We start from the raw sequence: 21,722 nt of genomic DNA on the forward strand, positions 1-21,722 counted from the left end.
TTTCTGTCATGCTCTGTTTACAACGGCTTGAAGGAGCACAAACATTGCGCTCTGGAAGATAAGGATTTGTACTTCTCTGAACTTTATTGCTGCTTCCATTTCAAAACAGAAATGCTGGACCATTGATTGTTTACATCAAATTGTGATTTTGATTATTAAATAGATTATGAGATATTTTCCAAACACTTTTTAGACTTCTCTGAGTTCTGTTAAAATGCCTTAGAGATGAGCAGTAAAAAATTCGTCTTGCTCGGAGGAATTTTACAATACATACAGGATTTGCAATTTTCCACTTCTTATAATAAACTTTTAAATTAAGAGAGTCAGGAAATAGTAACCACTTTTGTGTAAAAGGTGAAAAAAAAATCTTTTTCAGTATCAGGAAAAACCCACCAATGTCCTTTACATTTTAGAGAAATCTCAACACAGTGTGGAAACTGTTCTATATTTGTGAACTTCTACATCAGCAACTTAGTTCGTATTTTCACACAGCCTCCCACTATTTCCCCAGGTTAGCTTTTAAAATCACAAATCTCCCAAACCTCAGAAACGACTATTCACCATAAATCAGGAGGAGACACTGAGTAAAGAACAAGAAATCAGTCAAACTGAAGTTTGAAATTTTAAATACAAGAGTTACAACTGTGAATAAGGCTTCAAAGCAGACATCAAGTATGACTCACTATTTAGCCTCTCTGGAGTAATAAAAGTAAGGTAAAAGAAAAAGATGAAACAACTCACTTTTTCCACGCATGCAAAAATAACTTAATCAGAAAATCTCACAGGAAAATAATATTGCTTTTGGAGAACCATAACCCTGAAGTAGTGGCAATACTAGGACCCACACACGGTCTTTCTTGCAAGGCAAGCAATCCCTTGCATCATTCCCCAAATCCTGTGACCAGGTAAGACATTGATATGCAAACGTAGTCGTCTTTGCCTCGTGGGCCAGCAGAGAAGCTGGAATGCAGTTTCTTATCTGGCACTTGGGTGAGGAAATGATGGTTCTGGGTCATCACAAGACTGCTGAAAACAAAGACGTGTTTCAGAAGAGTTGTGTCGTTGCTTCCCAGCCATCTCCCAGGTCTTCAGAAAAATCAAACAACCCTATCAATATTCCCTTGAATCAGATGCTGCTTCCTTTTCTAACCTAATAACGATGCCACTAATTTCATTATGGGTACACCAGCTGACACACAGGTTTAATCTGATTTTCTACTATGGAGAATCGAAACAAAAAACTCTAAAGTATTATGAATGTCACTAATTCCTTTGGTGAGGAATACCCAAGTTAAGAAGGAAGGCGGGTTACTTTCACTGAACTGCAATGAAGAACAGAAACCTCTTTTTTGATATCCTCTTGATCAGTTCTGTTCACTCCAAGACAGGTGAAAAATATCTGCAATTCCTAATTTTTTTTCTGAAAGTGGCACTAAAAATAAGTATTAGTTGAGTAATAAGATGGCACAGGGATATCTATTCTATAATTGTCTCCACCTATCTTTTTGAAACAGCCAGTCTGGTGTTGGAAATTTACTGTGGTTTTTTATTTCCCTAAGAAGACCCTTTACCATAAAATAGAAGAAAACCATGATTATTTTTCTGAAAAGAAACTTGACCTGTTTCTCTAAAGTTCAATTTTCCTAAACATAAACATGACTTTGTAATTTCTTACACATAAAGCAGACTGACATGCAAAATTAGCATAGTGATCTCTGAAATATACCTGTGCTATTCTAAACTGAATCAGTGTTTGGCTGAACACTGGAAATTTGGCAGTGGTGGGGAGGTTAGTTGTTGGTTTGGTTTGGTGCTTTGTTGGGTGGTTTGGTAGCATCTAATGTAAGTTGGTCAATGAGAGCTTGTTGAGAAATACAATAATTTGCATTTGAGAGTAGATAACCTTGACCAAGACCACGCTGCTGTAGAAGCCCATTCAAAAGTCATAGTAGTGTAAAGTAAACTGATAGAAGCAGATTTAAGCCAGAGGACTTTAACATGGCATATATAAACAAGTCAGTGCAGGTTTTGGGTTTTTTATTCCAAGAATAAAGATCCTAAATTTAGTCTTCACAGTAATATATATAAAACAACGTTTGCCTGAATAAAATGTCCTCCCTTTGCTGTTTAGATAAATAGCATCCAAACGAGCCATTTATTTTTACCTCAGTAAGGATGGTGGCACATGGGTTAGCTGGTCTGCAGAATCTGCTTGTGCACGCTTGCCACAACTAAGTCTGGCGTAGCTTATTCTGTTTATGTTGCACAGGTGTTTTTGGATACATTGCCAGCCTGCACTAGCTTTATAAGTCAAATACCATTAAAAGAGAAGTTTTGCTTTTCTGATTTCTGGGTCTTTTTCTGACAGACACGAGTTGTTGCTTTCATCTGCACATTTGTACCGGAAGAACAAAGGAGGAAAGGGATTTTAAAGTACAGAACAAGTTTCTGAAATCCTGGATTCAAATAAGTTTAGAGGCTCCAGAGGAGGAGGATTGTGCTGCACAAGTGGGTCATGTAGTGGTAGCTGAGAGGCTTCCCTGGAGACGAATGCTGAGTTCACCCCTTCAGCCACAAAGACAACAAAACACTATGCAAGTTCTTGGGACTATTGAGAAATGCATGGCCTCTGTCATCTGGTAACTTGGTCCAGACAGCTACAGGGCAGTGGCAATCTTCTGGCTGTCGCAATGGAAACACAATGAGTTATTGAAAGGTGGTGTTCCTCCGATCTTAGAAGAGTGGTATGCCTCAGGCAAAACCATTGGAGTTTTGCATATAGGGAGTTCCTCAAAAGCTCTTTTTTTTTTTTTTTCCCAAAGCAATTTGGAAAGTTATCTTCCAAAAAAGGAGTGACTTAATTTATTGGACAAGAGTCTTTTTTCCTTTAATGTTTTGATGTTTAGGTTATTACATGAAGGACTGTTGACTATTGTAATTATCATGGCTATCTAGGTCTTCTCTGGACTGGATGACCTGGCTTCTGTTGAGCTTTTAAGCAGAGGAAATGAAGGAACTATTGGTTTCACTCCTTCTCTCTGTAACCTGGAAGGAGTGGTTTGCACACAAGACACCCGTGTAGTTGCTAGTCCCCACAGATATGCTTTCAATAGACCAAAGACTGCTGTGCTTGGTGTGACTGCAGCAGGATATTACAGAGTCACAGTTTGATGGCAAATGACCTCTAGAATTATGTGTTCAGTCACTACCACTAACTGCTGCTGCTGTCTCTCTGCACATATCAGCAGACCACCAGCACACTAGGCTTGAAGTTTGGTATGTAAGCCCCTCAATGTGCACAGACAGGAGCAGCAGGAACAGTGCTGGAACAGAAGGATGCCTAGTAGCTTTGTACTACAGCATTTTTACCTTGGCTGAAGTTGGGAACAGTTTCTGTAGCATGGCTGGCAGCCTTCACATTGTGACAATACAACTCTCAGAGAGGATATTGGTCCAGCCATTGGAGGTAGTCCTAGGCCAGCTTCCTATGAGAAGTTTCTACATGGCAGTCTTAGGATGATCAGGTTCTGACCACATGTGTGTTCCTTTACATATGCTTTATGCTTCTGCACCTGGGCTCCTAGGCTTCCAAGATATTTGTGGAACTGATATGTTCATGCAACAGTTATGACTCAGTGTAAGCTGACATCAATGTGCTGAAGGTGAGAGCACACCTGTCTCAGATTTTCAGCTAGCTCTCAGTTAGGAATGTACGCTACTTTTCATAAACTTGTAGGTTGAACTTACCTTCGTAGCAAAAGGGGCATCTGGCATCTGTGCGTGTATGTGCACTACCAGTATTTGCTAGGAGAGGTAGTGCAGTAGTATCATATACTGTCTAACTACATGACTATTTCTGCCTCATCTTCAGCAGAACATCCTTATAGGAAAGCTTAGGAAGCATGGATTGGATGAGTGTACAGGAACGTAGACTGAGAACTGGTTGAAGGAAAGAGCACAAAGGGTTGCAATCAGTGGTGCAGGGTCTAGTTAGAGGCTTGTAGCTAGTGGTGATCCCCAGGGCCAGTGCTGGGCCCAATCGTATCCAGTATCTTCATCAACAACCTGGACGAAGGGACAGAGTGCACAGCAGATTTGCTGATGATTACAAAGCTGGGAGGAGTGGCTGACAAACAAGCATGTGCCACCATTCAGCAAGACCTGGACAGACCAGATCGTTGGGCAAAAGGGAATCTCCTGAAGTTCAACAAGGTCAGCTGTAGCAGTGGGGAGGAATAATCCCATTCACCACCACAAGGTAGTGTTTGACCTGCTGGAAAGCAATTCCATGGAAACAGACCTGGGAGTCCTGGTGGACAACAAGTTCACCACGAGCCAGCAACGTGCCCTTGTGGACAAGAAGGCCAGTGGTATCCTGAGGTGCCTTGAGTGTAGCCAGCAGGTCAAAGGGAGGTTCACCTCCCACTCTACCCTGTGCTGGTGAGGCCACACCTGCAGTATTGTTCCCAATTCTGGGATTCCCAGTTCTGGGATTTCCAGTTCAAGAGAACCAAGAAACTATTGGAGAGAGTCCAGTGAAAGGTACAAAGATGATCAGGGGTCTGAGCATCTCTCTTATGAGTTGAGGCTGAGAGATTGGGCCAGTTTAGCCTGAGAAGAGAAGACTGAGAGGAAATTTTCTCAGGGCTTAAAAATACATAAAGGGCAGGGGTCAAGAAGGTAAGTCTGGGCTCTTTTCAGTGGTGGTGAGTGACACCACAAGGAGCAACAGGTACAGACTAGAACACAGGAGATTTCACTTAAATATGAGGAAAAACTTATTTATCTTGAGCGTGACAAAGCACCTGGACAGCCTGTCCAGAGAGGCTGCGGGGTCTCCTTCTCTTGAGACCTTCAAAACCCACCTGGATGTGTTCCTGTGCAACCTGATCTGGGTGAACCTGTTTTAATAGGGAAGTTGGACTAAATGATCTCCAGAGGTTCCTTCTAACTCCTGCCATTCTTTGATCCTGTGATTCCCCAAAGAGACAGGACCTCATATGATCTGGAGAAACCAGTGTCTTAGTGCATCGCAGGGCACATTACAGAGCAGCAAACATGAATTATGGTGCAAGACCTTCTTCAGTTTTGACCTTACCTCCTGTTGTGCTGGCTAAACTTCTTGCCATTTTAAGAAACCCTTGTCCATAGGTTCCCTTTAGAAGGAAATTTCAGCCAAAAACATGTTAACTAAAAATTTTTCAAACCCACAATAAAAAAAAAAAAAAAGACGAAACCAGAACTAACACACTGCAACTATGAGAACTATGATTCAGGCAAGCGACACAAACTTCATCTAGCTCTCCTGATGCATTTGCATGTGAATCGGTTAGTTAGCAAAAAGTTTCATGCTGAAAAGACACAAATACATAGTCTTACTCTGTGCATGCATTGTCACTTTACAAATAAGGAAATGGCTCTTTTTCCTTAGAAAAGGCTGTGCCTTGAAAACGGTGTTTGACAACTGGAAATACAAATGTTTGAACAAAAATCAAAGGATATCTATCTTAATTTTTCAAACCTACACACACTACTCATTATTTGAATTTCTGCAAGTGTGCAATGTTGATTACTACAATGTATGTCACACACTGTTTCTTCACTTCGGAAGATGTTTCCATGACATCCATATGGCCACTCAGCCACTAGCCACTAGTATAACAATATAAGGCAAAACATGAACTTTCAGAAATTTCAGCTGCAAAGACCACAAGATATTTGATAACACATGTTTGCAAAGCAAGTAAATATTAAAATTATGAGCAAGTAGTGCATAAAAATGGCAATGCATCTAGTGTGCATTTGCTGCTGTTATGCTCTGAAGAAGTCCATGTTTTTCATTCCTGCTATGAGTGTTCACATGCAAGCTTTCAATGTAGAAAGTACTTCAGATTTAAAATATCTTATTTTCTCCAAGGTTTTACAAAGCTTGCTAATGATCACTTACTAATGAGCTAATGAAGGAGCACCACTGTTGGATGTATTTACATATTTTTTTGTGGAATAACTACACTAGTTCAGTGGCAGAAGTAGTACTTTGAAAAGACAAGTCAGTCTCTCCAACTTCCCTTTTTGTACTTGGCTCTCTGGAGCTTTCTTGGGCCAAAGACTGCTCCTGAGATAATCTGGGTATGGAAACACGTATTGCTTGTTTTAAACGACATGCTGCATGTCTTAACACGTTAAAAAAAAAAAGAAGAAGAAACACGTATCATATGATTTCTTCCTTTTTGCTGTTGTGTAACAGTTTACAAACCACAGGGTTTATTCTAAATACATGCTTTGAAGTTTGCTAAAGCCATTGGCAATACTGGCTTTACAAGATTTAAGGCAGAACCTTGCATAGCTCTTGCAGTTATTCCACTACTAGAGGCAAGCTGTCTGGTGAAAATCAGTCTGTTTGCTCCTTGTTAGGTGTGAATCAAGTTCCTGTGCAAATCTTTTAGCATTTCATCTGTACTGCAACTCTTAGTGTCACAGCGTTTTCCAGTATACATTACTGGATGCTATACAAATGAACACTTGGCACACTGATTGTAAAATACCTGACTATTACTAGGCTTGGATCCAGAGGGAGGAAAAATCAGGCAGTAAATTTTATACAGGAATATACAGGACTTGACTGGAAATATTACTTGTACCCATAGGCACCATGCCACTGGGACCCTACCCAGTGGTAGATGCTTCCTCATACCTACCTGCTGCCAGTGTCAGGCAAGTTGCCCTACCTGCGTTTAAACAAAACCTGCTCTGTGGTGGCAATGGCAGCAGCTCTCTTGGGTAGCAGCTGGCTGCGGCAGGCTATGCCGCCTCTCTGAAGGGGTACATGGTGCCGGTGTCCTCCAGCAAGTCACTGAGTACCCAGGGCTGGAACCCACCCACTCAACCGAACTGACCTCACCAAGCGCCTAGGGCTGCAACTGCAAACACATTGCTCTTTGCCTTTTTCCTCCAGCTTTTGCTTTTCTGTAGTCTGCCAGTTGCCATCTTTAAGCCCTCCAACTCGCTTAGCTTGCTGCCACTGTCTCCAGCCTGCCGGTACTCGTAATATTTAGTCAAACACTGCCCCGCGTAACGGCTTCGGTGGTACAGGATGTGCCCAGGGCTGTTCCCCAGAGGCTCCGGCCACCGACACAGCTCCGGTTTCATGGCCTGGGTGCGGACCCAACCCACCCCATGTAACGGCGCGCAGACCACACGCTGGGTACTCCGGTGGCGGCAAGCCCCAGGGTGGCCTCTCGCCCCGCCTTCGGCCGGAGGCGCGGCCCGGCGGGGCGAGGCCCGGCGCCGCCAATCGGCGCGGCGGGGCGGGCACGGCCGTGGCGGCTATAAGTACTGCCGCGGGCGCGAGAGGTCGTCGGGCTGGGGAGTCGGAGGAAAAGAGACGAGGTCAGGCGAGGTGAGTGGAGTAGGGTGGGGGCTGCGAGGCGGAGTAAGGGGTGGTGTCCCGCGGGCACCTCGTACGTGTTCGCCCTGCTGCCGGGCGGATCCTGCTGGGAAGGGGACGCCATTCCGGCCTCTCCCCTCGGAGGCCGCTGGCCGCCCGCTGCGGCTTCTGGCTTCGCCGCCTGAGCTTGTTTACAGTCGCGGCTGAAGGCCCCGCTCACGGCGGGGGGTCGAGCAAAGCCTGGGTCCGTACGTAGGGCATTCGGGAAGGGTTCGGCGGGGGAGGGTCGCTCAGCGTTCCTGCGTGTTCTCGTCCTCGGTGGTGCGTCGCTTGTTTTCTCTCCTGCGATGGGCTTATGGAGGAGAGGGGGTACGGCTCGTCTCGGGCCAGGAATCCTATTCGATGCTCAGGCCTATGAAGCAAAGAGCGGCTTGCCCGCGCCTTGCGTTCTGTCCAACCGCTGTGCCTCCCTTCCCGGCAGCTTGCCAGCATGAATCTGTGTCTGACCGCCCTCTGCCTTAGCTTGGGACTGGCCTTCGGCGCTCCGAGAGCAGACCACGATCTGGACAGCCACTGGCAGCTGTGGAAGTCGTGGCACAACAAGGACTACCATGAGGTGAGGCCTGGGAATACCGCTGGGCTCAACAAATAGTGAGGTCAGATGGGCCTTGCCAGCTGAGTCATGTCTGTTTTTCTTTTAACGCTGGCTGTAGCCTGCACTTGGGAGGGTTAATCCTTTTCTTCCTCGGTCTCTTTCCTGTGTTTTTGCATCGACTCAGCTGCACTGTACTCCTTTGGCACCATAACACAAAAACTAGGCCATTGTGTAAAAGAGCGTTCAGGCTTCCCATTTGAGTAGTCTCCATTTGTCCTGTGTATGCAAACCATAAACCATCTTACCGTGCAAGTGATCTGTGAGCTGGCTGTCTGAAGTTATGTTGTTTTCTGGTTCCTCAGAGAGAGGAAAGCTGGAGAAGAATGGTGTGGGAGAAGAACCTGAAAATGATTGAGCTCCATAATCTGGATCACACATTAGGGAAACACAGCTACAAGCTGGGAATGAATCAGTTTGGTGACATGGTATGTATGGAGGAATGAAACGTGGCAGTTCTAAACAGTGGTGTGCAATAGGTGGTGACTGTATGTTTTGAATTTTCTTCAGACAACTGAGGAGTTCAGACAGCTGATGAATGGCTATGCCCACAAGAAGTCAGAAAGGAAGTACAGAGGATCCCAGTTTCTTGAGCCCAACTTCCTGGAAGTGCCACGATCAGTAGACTGGAGAGAGAAGGGATATGTAACTCCAGTTAAAGACCAGGTATTCTCTTACGATGGAATTTTAGCCAGCTTCCTGAACACATCCTCCATTTCCATAGAGGAGAAACACTGTGGAGTCCTTTACTTAATGGAGCCGTATGCAAGTTTATCAGATTAAGTGCTGTTTTGATGAGATTGTTCTACCTTTTTAGGACTTGTTAGGAGTTCTGTACTAAACGTCTAAACTGACAAGCTGCAGTATCTTCACTTGTACATTCTGGAAGCGTGAAACTGAAGCTGGTCTTGTGGCTTTTGTTTTTCATGTTTAGATCAGTGGTAAGGGAACTACAATTTCCTGCTCTGTCTGGATTTGTAACTTGTGGGTTTTTTTATTGCTTCAGGGTCAGTGTGGCTCTTGCTGGGCTTTCAGCACAACAGGAGCTCTTGAAGGGCAGCACTACAGAAAAACTGGCAGACTTGTTTCACTGAGTGAACAAAATCTGGTGGACTGCTCTCGACCTGAAGGGAATCAGGGCTGCAATGGTGGTCTCATGGACCAGGCTTTCCAGTATGTGCAGGATAATGGGGGCATTGATTCAGAGGAGTCCTACCCATATACAGCAAAGGTGAGTGTAATGGCTGAATTTGTATTGCAAGTATCACATCTTTTCTGTGGACAAACTGTTTGGAAACTTGTGTAGAAAAGGAAAATGTCGAACTAGTAAACAGTACATGTGCTATTCCTGTTGCATGTTCCCTAAGAAAACTGGAATGACTGCTAGCTCCAGTAGTAAAAGGATACTACACTGGTCTTTGAGGTCAAAATCTTACCAGACCAGTTTTAAAAACTAGAGCAAGTATTTTTATTCCTCCCCCTCATAGCTGCCCTTCAGCTGGATGTCATGCCTTATCTTGGTGGACACACCAAACCAGAACCCAGCCCTTGTCAACAGTGCTAGTTAGTTGTAGGGGTGCAATTCAGCTTCCTATAACTGAGCTGTTAGAGTTGGTACTCATAGACCAGCTAATTCTTGCAACTAATGTTATTTGGTTTTTAATAATAGTTGGTGATGTCATAAGTTCCATTCTGGACTAAAAGCACATAAATGCACATAATGGGCAGACTTGTAAATACCTCTGATCTACCAAAAGTTAAACAGGCATGGGAAGAAAATGAGCAGTGGTAAGTTGGTACCACTAGAGAGCCCATGGTTTGGTCTTTTTACCACTTGGGAATTTTGCTTACAATAGTCTTTCTGGCAACTTACTTTTTTTAACTGAATGTTCAGCAGCCTTTGAATTTGGGCTCCTGTTCGTGTGCATCCCTGTAATCTCAATGTTTCCTAATCTTGGCTGTTCCAGAAATCAGTTGGTTACAGGAAGTGCCTAACCTGCTGAGTATAGGCTAAGCAATGACGGTACACTTTCTGTTCCTTTAGCTGGGAGATGATTTAAGTACTAATCTTTGCAATAAGCACATCTCTCCCTTAACTGCATGCTATGTTTCACATTACTTGACTTCCAAAGTCAGCCTCCCCTGAGGTAAATATCTGTGGCATTAACAGTCCAGGCTTCATTTTTTTGAGCACTTCATTTAAGGCCACATAATACAAATTAACTTCCAGAGTGTTCTGTAGTTTTTCCAAACTGATGCATTGAAATTGTAGATTTTAAGTGCTTGTTCAAGGAGCATTTTCTAGATTGTTTTGTATTTAGTGAATATTTGGCCCTCTTCCATGGTCCATTAATGCAGTCTGGGCTTCTTTCCTCCCTCAAAAGAGGTTTGTCCTGCCCACCAAGTTAGGCAGAGTTTCAGGATGTAATAGTACTTTCCATCCCAGTAGAGCTCCAGTAGGCCTCACTGTCCTTATTTTTTTCTTTAAGAAAAAATCAAAAGCAGGTTTGGTGTTCTGCTCTTTTCAAAGCATTGCTGAAGCAGTTGGATCCTGTTCAGCCTCTTATTTTCAAGGCAGCAAAGTCTCAGAATGTCTGGTAGTTCCTATGCTAACCTGTGTGTTAAGTGGAGAACTATGTACTAACTGGGTCTTTCTCTATTAAGGATGATGAGGACTGTCGCTACAAGGCAGAGTACAATGCTGCTAATGACACTGGCTTTGTTGACATCCCTCAAGGACATGAAAGAGCGCTCATGAAAGCAGTAGCAGCTGTGGGTCCAGTGTCTGTTGCTATTGATGCAGGCCACTCTTCATTCCAATTCTATCAGTCAGGTGGGGACTTGCTACCTGCTTGCATGCAGAGAACTTTTAAATACTCGGTATTAAGTTAAACTATGATCTTGTGGCATAGGACCCAATGAGGAGTACTTTTGAATTTTAGTCCAGGTTCTTGCACACTTTGTACTTTATGTGTGTACTTGCCCCTCAATTTCTGTCATGATACACTTAATTTAGAAGTCCTTTCTCTGACCCTAGAGAGGCATGTGATTTGATATATAAAGCTTATGGTGAAGGAGATGGGTTTCTTGCAGATGAGCTTACTCACATGAATTTACACCTCCTCAGGTATCTACTATGAACCAGACTGCAGCAGTGAAGACCTTGACCACGGTGTTCTGGTTGTAGGTTATGGTTTTGAGGGGGAAGACATAGATGGGAAAAAATACTGGATTGTTAAGAACAGGTAAGATCACTCCCATCTTTTGTACCCTTTTGGGGGTAGGACAGAATGTAAGGTACCATGTCACTTTTAGTAGGGGGTGGAGAGATAACATTAATGAAAAATCTGCCTGTGGCGATTCTGGAGACTGTTCTCAGATTGTGTGAAAAGTTAAACCTGACTCATGCTCCTGGCAGCCTGACTGATCCAAAGCAGCAAACTCATTCTTCTGTTTTTTTCAGATAATTCAAGGGACCTCAGTACAGGAACAGTCCAAGAAGCTAGTAGATCCTAGTGAGGGGTGTAGTTTTGTGGGTTTGGGGATTTTGGATGGTTTTGCTGTGGTTTTTTTTCAGTTGGAAAGAATACTGCTTACTTGAATGAAATAGGGTCATACTTGTACTTCAAATGTGGGCTTACCTCCTAGGTTGGAGGGAAAACGAATGAATGCTGAAGGGCATGTCACATGAGGTTGTCTCATGTTCTCAGCATTATGGAGCACCACCCTCAATGCTCCTCGTAGTCTTGTCTCCCCTTAGAGTTAGCTGGGAGCACTGTCTCGGCTTTCAGGCAACTGTAATACAGGGTCTCCAGTTAGAGGATGGCTGCACCCTTTGAGCTTGGGGTGCCTCTTCTGTAACACACATTTAATTTCTGGGAGGCACTTTACAAGGTAACTGCAATTACCTTGATTTTTCTCCAGAAATGTGGAACTCAGTGTTTTTTCAAATTACACAGTAGGAGGGGAGGTAAATAAGTCTCTCATGAATATGAAAACAAATCCTCTACTTCTGTTTACAGCTGGGGTGAGAAGTGGGGTGACAAAGGTTATATCTACATGGCCAAGGACAGGAAGAACCACTGTGGAATAGCAACAGCTGCTAGCTATCCACTTGTATAACTTGAAGACTGAACATTTCAGTGCAAGAGGGGATTTAAAGAATGACCAAACCCATGTTCACACATGTGGTGACTTGTGTCCTTCAAAGGTTAACTTGATTTTTTTTTTAAAGTTTTGAAGTATGTTTTACATGTTGGTGACATGCCACTTGTTTTAAATTAATGTAAATGTTGGTATGTAAACAGCTTGTAATATTGCTGGCTTTTAACTGCTTAATCTAATAGATGACTCTTTGTATTTTTTCCTTTTTTAAAAAATTGCAATGCGCCCTAAGGTTACTTTTTAAATAAACATTTAAATTCCAGTGTGTACAGATGACTTTTTGTCTTTTTTTTTTCACTTGAAGTCTATCAAACAGGCATCCCAAATCATACTGCTGGCTGAAGCCTCTATGCATGCTTCTTTTCCTCATGTGCTAAAACAACCCTGTCTGAGAAGGGCTAACAGCTGTTACAAAATGGAGTGTAGTATTTGCAACAGCTTACTTAAAATGGGAATTGGGAAAACGTCTATCAGCTGAAAGTGACTGAAAATCTGACTCTCATTCTTTGACTCTGCTTGCCTCCCAGAATGTGCCTAAGTGAATTTTGGCTCAGTCCTGTGACCCAGAGATATAATGTCTGTTTCTTTTGTACTGCCTGAAGGTCTGTAGACTCTGATCTTTGCTTGAATACAATCAGTGTTTTCCTGTGGCAGTTCAGTAGCTGAACACTTAGTAGGTGAATCTGGTAGTTGTAATAGCAGTTGCCTTTTTGAGCATTATGGGGTAGAGCAGGAACACCCAAAGCATCACCTTTCTCTTTGAAGAGCACAGGTTTCTTAATGTGTGTAGGGCAGTTAATACTATCTTCTTCTTACACCAGCTTGGGCTGGGGAACGCAGTGCTGTTCCTATGAAGAGCAGAGCTGGGCCACTTCCTAAAACACTAACTGAACTATGGTCACTTATACTATGCCCTGTACCTCCTTTTCCAAGAGGATTTTTTAGGTATCTATGCTGCCAAGACCTGATTCCCGGTGCTTAACATGTGGTTAAGATTTGCACAGTATCTTTGAGTCAGATTGCATGCCTACAAGGGAGCACTTGGCCTACAGCACACAGAAGCTGAATTTCCATATTGTAGATAAAGTAAGTCTTAAGCCTGTATTTCATAGATGCTTTTTGAGAGAAAAACAAGTTTTGATTATCCTGGTTACCTTAACTAATGGCCAGTCCAGGTGCTGCTGCTTGAAATAATTCATGTATCTGAATCTTCCCTACAAGTTTTCTTTTGAAGGAAGAGCCTAGCTCAGCCCAGTGGGCCCCAGAGCAGAAGTACTACTTAGAATTTAGCTATTAGGTTGGCTTGTTAAGCCTGTTATGGAGATAATCTACAGTGCTTGGTGGAAGCTATGGGGGAAAGTAATGTTGGAGCTCACTTGCTGCTCCTCCAAAGGTTTATGTTCAGAAGTAAATGGTAATGGTCTGTGCATTCAAAATGGGAGGGAAGATCAAAATGCAGTCTCATTTCATTCTTGGTTGCCCCAGAACTGTTGGTCTACAGAGACCTGTCTCTGTGAACATGTTCTAATCCTAGAAGCTGGCATTACTGTGAATTTAGTAGCACTTAAGGTGCCAATGGTGTTTTATATTGACTAAAACAAGATGACAATGTCTAGTGCAGAGTGAGACCAGGACAAAGCCTCCCAGAACTTGAACTGCTGCAAGAAAATGGGAAACAAGGAAAGGTGTTTGGATATAGAAGCCAAGGTTCTCAGTAAGTTTCCAGGAAGGCAAGGTTTTGATGGGGGGGGGGTTTGTTTAATAGTATTTTTTTTTTGTTCCAGAGCATATGCATGTGAACAGGAATGTAGCTCACAAAGGAGGGGTTAGTTTCAAACTTCTGTAGAAATAAAATGTAATGATACAGCTATTTGTATGCATAAAAACTTGCTGACTGTTCTGGCTGAGCATCCTCTCTTTGGAGTAGAAAAATTGAGAACAGGGTGAGTCAGGTAGCACAGGTATTTCAGTATTTACACATTAGTTCTCTAGTAGCAGTTACACCCAGAATTGCCTTCTGTGACACTGTAAAATTTTGCACAAACTGCAGTTAGGCACACTGGTAGAATTTAAAAACGTGTTACTTTTTCAAGAATGACATTTAGTCAGGTTTTGGAATTCCACAGCAGTGGCCTTACCTTCTGCAGACCTGTTCCTTTGTTTTTTTTTTTTTTTCTTTTTTTCATTATTTCATAATGGTATATATCCTGCTGGAGAAAGTGTCATCTCTCTTCAGAGTTGTTCCTTTCTGAAGATATTGCAAGTGCACTGTGTTCAAATCTTTTTTTCAGGCTTCATTTGGTTTTATATTCCTGTTGATAGCTGAAGTTGCATTTATTGCAAGATACATTATTTTAGAAATCACTAGTACACATGTTATCAGTAAAACATCCTATTTAGACTGCCGTGTTGAGGCCCTGTCTGAATCACAGCTACTGTTAAGGGGGTTGGACACTGTGTGTTATGTGTGTGGTAGATGGCAGTTCTGTGCAGTAATAAAGCTCTGCAGTCATTGCTTGCTTTCCTCTTCTTTGTGAAAGTCAGCTGGGTTTGTTGTTTTGTTTTGGGAGGAAAATAGATTTTGCCTGTGGTTTCCATGTGCTGGTACTTAGACTGTGCTTGTCCTAAGGGTCTCATCAGAATAATACTTTTTCTCGTCTGCCTCAAGAATGACTGTATTTATCAGTAGCTGGTCTTGTTTCTGAGGACAAGTACTCTTGAAGCAAGGAAAGCTATGAAAAGAGATTATTCCACTTATATATGAAGTAGTTATTCTCACTTCTGTGAGAAATGTATTTAACTGTCATGTAGGAAGTGTTTCCCCTTTAAAAACAGTCATTTTCTCATCCTATCTGTGTCTGCTAGGTAGAATGGAATTTAGGGTTTTTTCAATGTCTGTTGTTAAGAGTGAAATAAACTTATTATCCCCCTACACAATCCATGAAGTAAAGTGATTTACAAAATATTTTGAAGGACTACAGTGGCAAAATTTTGTCACCTCACTGTTGCAACCTTACTGGGAAGCCAAAGATGTGATGAGTTATCAGTGAAATTTTACTATAATGAATGCTTTACTGATGATCTGCATAAGGGCACTCAACAAACACATCACGCTGAGAGAACTGGAGGTCCAGGAAAATGGGAATATCCTCTTCAGAAAACCAAGAAGACAAGAACTTCAGTTTCTGAACATCAGTTACTCAGTACTTGCTATTTAATCTTCTGGATGTGTAAAAGATCCTGATATGTGTCTCTTAAGCTTAATACTAGTGAACAAGTATTTATGTTACAGATTAACTTCAGTTTTTTGCCATTAACCAAAAAAATCGAATGTGCTCTGATGGCTGTGATGAAGTGAGGTGATGCTTCTCCTTTCTAGCTCTCTTTGCACTTTATTAAGGTATATGACAGACTGAGGGCCCATTTTTAATTGCAGTCTGTCCCAATACACAGTGTTTTGAAGAAAGACTTGTTTAATAAGAAATTAATAATAGGGATGTTTTATTCTGTAATCAGGACTTTATTAACATGTTAGTGAAATTTTGGCAAGTGAAAAGTGCCTACAACACTTGGAAGATAAGATATAATTGGAAACAAAATTTAATTCACAAAGATTCAATTCACAAAATGGAACCTAGATGACATTTAATAATGCTCATCTGAAAAGAGACAAAGAGCCCAGCTTGGAACTTCACTATTGGAAGGAAGAGGGGAGAGCTGATCTATGGATTGGTTAGTTTAGATATATTAGGAGCCTCAGGAGAAGCTACCTTCATTTGTGTTGGCGGAGAACATGACTGCTTGCTTTATTTTTTCCCATGCTAAGTTGCATGAAGATTGATTTTCTAGTGGTCATCACGTTAGATTTCTGCAGCAGTTTTTACTCCATCATGCTGTCAGTTGAAGATCTACCACCAATCTTTCTGAGTAAATTGGCTTAGAAACCATGATAAGCATTTATGAAACATACGCTTAGTCCTTGCTTTGTTCACTTAGAGTTCTCACCACCATCAAGAGATACAAAACCTGCTTCTGAATGAAGTCCAATGCCCTTTCCTTATAAAGTGATGCTGGGAAACATGTTTTAGAAGTACTGAGTGTCGTTAGGTGTGGTGCTGCAGCCAATACCTGCTACTTTGCATTTTACACTCCTCCTGGTTTGGGAAGAAGTGGCCAAAGATGGATCAAAGTCAACAATATGAGCTATTTTCTTTCCCAGCCACCTTCAGAAGAAGTTCTGGGTAAGACTAGCTTTGGGAAGGCCTCCAGGGAAAGACTGTGGTAGGGCTGAAAGCTGAGCAAGAAAGGTGATTTTCCAGCCTGGTAAAAAGGTTGTCCTGTATGCATAGTGATGTCTGATCCATTCATCTGAAATGAATGTTGTCTTTCAAAGTTCTTTGTCTACGTTAATGTCTGTTACTCCAGGGCAAGAGCAGTTTAGGTGCGCTCTCCTGGGTGCCGCCAAGGGCCCTCTGAAGCTGTTACAGCTTTTACTTTTATTATGCAAAATCACAATCTCAGGAGCTACCATAGAAATATTCTAGGTTATAGTTTTAATTATTATGTTGATTGTACTTTTTTAAGTGTTAGTGAAAGCTTCCTGCACTGCACATATGCAGTGACATAAATGCTGAAACTGGCTTAGGATGTCTGGGAAGTTGGTGCTGAAATGGGAAGTTGAGAAGTTGAGGCTGTAGCGCATGGTTTGGAACACATCTACTTTTGCTTAAAATCCAAAAGTGAAATGAAATACAGGTGACATCAGCTGCTAAATCACAAGTGTTTTTCCCCACATCGATAAATTTGTAATATGTCAGTTTATGAGGCTGTTAACAATTTATGGGAAAAAGAAACCCTAGATAAGACTGCCCACATAGCTCTCAGAACAGTCCATTGCTGTGCTTCAGTCCCCAGTTTTTCTGGAATAATGCATGGCCAAGCACACTCCACAATCTTTTACCATAATGGCACAGCAATGCCAAGAATTGTGAATGCAAGTTCTCAATAACTCTTAACATTCCTTCTGCTCAGCCATGTATACTGCTTTTGCAGTTTTCATTCCTCAATGAAGCATGAAGCATTGCCTAACAGCAGAGGGTTTTGGAATAGAGAAAAGATACTGAAAACATCAGCTGTGGTGTGAAATTGCATTGGCTTTTGAAGATTTATTACAATGCTCTCATGTAGTCAAAAGAAAATTCTCTCTGTGTTTATATAGAAATTGCAATGCCTCGTCCAATGTTTAGAATAAATCCTGCTGCCATTTTGCTATTAGTTGCTCGTTATTTACAGGAAGAATCGGTGTGGACCTGTGGTTTCTAATTCAGAGCTGTTACAATGTTTGATCACACTACTTTCACAATACAACAGAGCATGTCAGACACCCATCAGGAATTGTTACGAAGTGTTGCAGTTTTCGTTGCAGTTTTTCCAGGCATTTCCATAAAATTTGTAGCCACGTTTTTTAGGCAGTCTGTAAAAGCCAGAGAACCTCCCTCTCCACTGAGTTTTTAATCTAAACAGGAACACAGCTAAGGAGTGGAAGAGAAAAAAAAGGCCAAGAGCAATGAGGCTGCCTGCCAGAGTCTGTGCAGCTGATTAGCAGCTGCATGTGTCCATCTGAGGGAAAGCTAACCTTCCCCTTCGGTTTGTTTTCTCCCAGTGCAGCTTCAGCAGAGCTTAAAGGTAAACATGTCCATTCTTTTGCTGAGTTTAAATTCCAGATTTATGTTTGCCTGTGTGATCCCTTCCCTTTATTTATTCTCCCTGCCTTTTTTGTTTTGTTTTGTTTTTATTTTTTTGCAGTCTACTTTTTCTCTTCCTGTGCTGGAACAACAAATTATGCTGAGTTGTTAAAAGAGGAGAAAATTGTCCATGCAGGAAAAAAACAGGAAACCAGACAATCAAAAGGGCAAAACACAGATAGTGCATCAACTCATAAGCGAGCAGCAGGCAGGATGATGTCTCCAAGTTACACTTTTTGCAGGACATGATCACGAGGCCAGTGCTCCAGCAGCTGGGTGTAGGGAGAAGTTGACTTCTTTTTTTCCTGAGCATGTGCTGACAGTGCATTTGCACTTAATACTGAATGGATGAGACACCATGAATGTTTGTGCCCCAGGCTGGGATTAGTCTGGCCTTGCATATTCAGCCCAAGCACAGCTGACTGGGTAACTGAGTGGGTATATTATCTCCTCCATGAAGGTGTCTCTTCAAAAGTGATAAATATTCACTGAGTGATCTGCTCAGCAGCTGACAAGAATGTTTAGGCCAAGCTCCAGTGATCAACATGTGAGTAGTAGCTATCCTGGCCAACACCCTCTGCAAGCTGGTTCACCAAAGACACCAAAATCTCTTCATTGATCGTGGTGACCAGAACTAGAAAAGCTGTTACAAGAAACCTGCTCAGCTCTTGATGAACAGGATCCTGCAAAACAATAATGCAAAACATTGCATCAGATGAGAGCAACCCCCTAGGCCAGATCTCAGTAGGAAAACCTATCTGTCAGCTATCTCCATGAACTGTTGGTTATCAGTTCAGTGGAATCACATCTCATGCTTGTTTTGAGGGTTGTTTGGTTTTGGTGTTGTTTTCTGCATTTGCTGAAGCTTGGAACAAAACCTGAAAGTGTTTTCAGTAGCCACACATAAAGTTTGTGAGTGTGGTCTATGATGACATAAAACCTGAATGAGAGGGCTTGTCTCCTCAAAAATTCTGGGGTTCAGTACCTCTGGGTAACTGTTTATTGACAGATCCTGTCTCTGTGTTCATTTTGTTCCCTGATTACCTGCATTTGGACCTTGGATACCTCTGAAAACTAGATACTTTCATCTGTGCAGTCTTGCAGGAGTTAATGACATTATCATCATTCGCCTTGTTCTATTTCATAGATACCAATAATCATTTTCTTATATTGAGCCTAACTAGGTAACATAATCTATGTAAACTAAACTCTTAGCTTGTTCTCTGTAATTAGTCTGAAATATACTGCTTCTGTGTTATAAATGGAGAAAAATAATTCCTGATTTTCCCAGAAATATCAGTTGGCTTTATTAAAAACCCAGCAAAATTCCCTGGGTATACATTTCGTGGAAAATAGAATAAAATACTGGCTTTTGAAACAAATGCTCCAAGGCACATTTGATCTAACATTTCAAACAGCATCTCCATTTCAGCTGCCTTGCTTTCTCAGGGAAGAGTGAGCTCCTGCTGCTGAGGGCTCAGGATCAGCTCCCTGCAATGCTGGGCTGGCAGGACAGAAGCACAGGCAGGCTGTGCTCCATGAGGCTGATGGGAAGCCCGTTGGCCCTAGTCACAAGATTGCAGTCACAAGGCCAACTCTGTGTGGCTGGCTGCTCAGACTAATGTAATTTTTAGTCAAAGTAATTAGCAAACAAATATTTAGTTATTACAGACTGGTGGGATGTCTGTGTTTTCTTGTCTAATTGGATACTACCAGGTATAGGTAATTTGTTTTTATTTTATTTCAGAAATAGGTGCAGAGGTGTCTTGAAACTGGAAATAATAATTAGGTTTGGCAGCAAGTCAGTAACCTGCACTTTAAGAACAGTCATGTTTGTTATATAGCTGGTACAATATTTTCCACATCTACCTTCAAAAATAATGCAAAATCAAGCTGGCATTGTGAGTGCTGGTCCATACCAGCTTCCCAGCTCCTTCGGGCAATGTTGATGGTAGCTTATGGTGCATCCCCTTGACTGGGAAGGGAAACTTTAAACTCTGTCCTCAGGGTTTTAGCATAAGTGCAGAGCACTCTGGTTGCAGAGTGTCTGGTTGCTAGGTGTAGCAGAGAACACTTAAGTACTTAGGAAGACTGTAGGTGTGGTAGAGTAAATGACTAGAGGATCTTTCGAGGTCCCTTCCAACCCCTAATATTCTGTGATTCTGTGATTGAGTGAAAGTGGGGCTCTGGCTAATGAAATCCACAGCTCACACCAAAGAATGCTGATTCTTTCTTAATCTGCATTTGAGGCTTGCATAGGTAACCTATACAGGGAAGATAGTGATCTCTTTATAGATACCAGCCTCCTGGCAGCCCAGAAACTGAGCGTTATCATTTAAGTATTACAGCAGCCACTCAAACTACAGTTGTTTGCCAAATCAGTGGCCTAGCACTAGCTCCTCCACTAACAGGTGCTTCTGGAGCAAACTTGGGGAAAAAGAACCTTGTGAAGGCTAGTAGCTGGATTTATATGCAGCTCTTGTTACACTGGAGAGTACCAAGCCCCTGCTCTTGCTCTGTCCTTTTTCATCTCTCTTAATCTCTTGAAAACAGGACCAAGTTACAACTGATCTTTCATCTGATGCAGTACTGGTATTGTTAGCTTACTAGACTAGTCTTGACTTACTCTTCAGTTTAAGTTCCCAACATAAAAAAATGCAATAGAGTTTCTCAGTAAATTGGTGACATCACCAACTATTTGTGTTCTGATATGAAGACTCTAAGAAGGAGAGTGAGAGAATCTGTATGTATAGAGTATACATATAAACATCATATATATATATATATATATATGCACATATCCTGTGCCTACATTATGTCTGCAGGAAACTGATTTGCTGGCTTTCATAGTTGAGGTTCACAACAGCCTTCTCCAGTACAAAGTTGGCTATTAATTAAACCTTTGCAGTTTTTCCTGCTGTCTCTTCATTCTCCAGGATTTAAGTGTTGCTCATGTTTCACTGTTGATAGCAGAGATTCCAGAAGCACACAATGAGGAGCAAAATAAACAAGTACACGCTGTACTTGCTGATCCCAGGCAGTCCTCACTGCTACAGCTTTACAGAGTGCCAGATAAAGACCAGCAGAAAATTATTTGGTACCTGAAGCAGTACTAATATCATATCCTCACCCCTAAGATAACAATACCAAAGGATAAATACTTGTCCTGTGTAATTTTCTGTCCTTTATGAATAATAGAACATAGTTCTGAGTTTTAAAATAACTATTGTAGTTTCTTGGTAGGAGAACTTTTAGCTCCTGTCTATATCCTAATGCAGTTCACAGTGTTCTTAATAAAGTCTTATACCAGCATGGCTGGAGTTGTGAAACAGGAATGAAAAAGAGAAGGTAAGGCACGAACTGCTTATGGCAAGATAGTTGCCAAAAGAGATGTGTTTATAATGGGACAGGAGTATTACAAAGGTATCAGGATATCTAATATTTAAATTGGCCTGTAGCTTGGTTTTCACACCCTTATCAGGTAACCTAATAACACATTTCTTTTAGTTAGTAATTTCTGCTCTCAGTAGTCAAGGAATGCTTGCTCATTTCAGAGCTGATTCCTCATCTCCTTAGATGGTGTCAGATCCGAGACATGGCCCTAGGGTGGATGTGCTACAGGTGGCTAGGAATGGCAGTATATAATGTGTATAAAAGGTCAAACTTTCATTCAAAATGAGAGTATTTTGATATAAAAGAAAATGGAGGTGTAGCAGCTGCTTTGTGGCAACAGGTTGTATTCTGTTACATGGGACAATGGATAAACATGGAATAG

At 42.0% G+C, this 21,722-nt stretch overlaps 1 protein-coding gene across 1 annotated transcript; it reads left to right on the forward strand.

Annotated features, from left to right (window-relative positions):
- Window positions 1-7,368: 7,368 nt before the first annotated feature.
- On the forward strand, window positions 7,369-12,384 carry CTSL (cathepsin L). Its single transcript, XM_054397383.1, has 8 exons — window positions 7,369-7,399; window positions 7,869-8,003; window positions 8,345-8,467; window positions 8,550-8,705; window positions 9,046-9,270; window positions 10,704-10,872; window positions 11,167-11,284; window positions 12,062-12,384. Exons 2-8 carry the CDS (start codon window positions 7,878-7,880, stop codon window positions 12,159-12,161), a joined length of 1,017 nt encoding a protein of 338 aa, XP_054253358.1. The 5' UTR covers window positions 7,369-7,399; window positions 7,869-7,877; the 3' UTR covers window positions 12,162-12,384.
- The last annotated feature ends 9,338 nt before the right edge of the window (window positions 12,385-21,722 follow it).

Source organism: Indicator indicator, chromosome Z (genome assembly GCF_027791375.1).
Source record: "Indicator indicator isolate 239-I01 chromosome Z, UM_Iind_1.1, whole genome shotgun sequence".
NCBI lineage: Eukaryota > Metazoa > Chordata > Aves > Piciformes > Indicatoridae > Indicator > Indicator indicator.

What these genes read in the sequence shown, in the direction of transcription:
- CTSL (XM_054397383.1), top strand. Translation starts at nt 7,878, where the DNA reads ATGAATCTGTGTCTGACCGCCCTCTGCCTTAGCTTGGGACTGGCCTTC. An exon ending in ACAACAAGGACTACCATGAG is followed by an intron (nt 8,004 to 8,344) that starts GTGAGGCCTGGG and finishes CTGGTTCCTCAG; the next exon opens with AGAGAGGAAAGCTGGAGAAG. An exon ending in TGAATCAGTTTGGTGACATG is followed by an intron (nt 8,468 to 8,549) that starts GTATGTATGGAG and finishes AATTTTCTTCAG; the next exon opens with ACAACTGAGGAGTTCAGACA.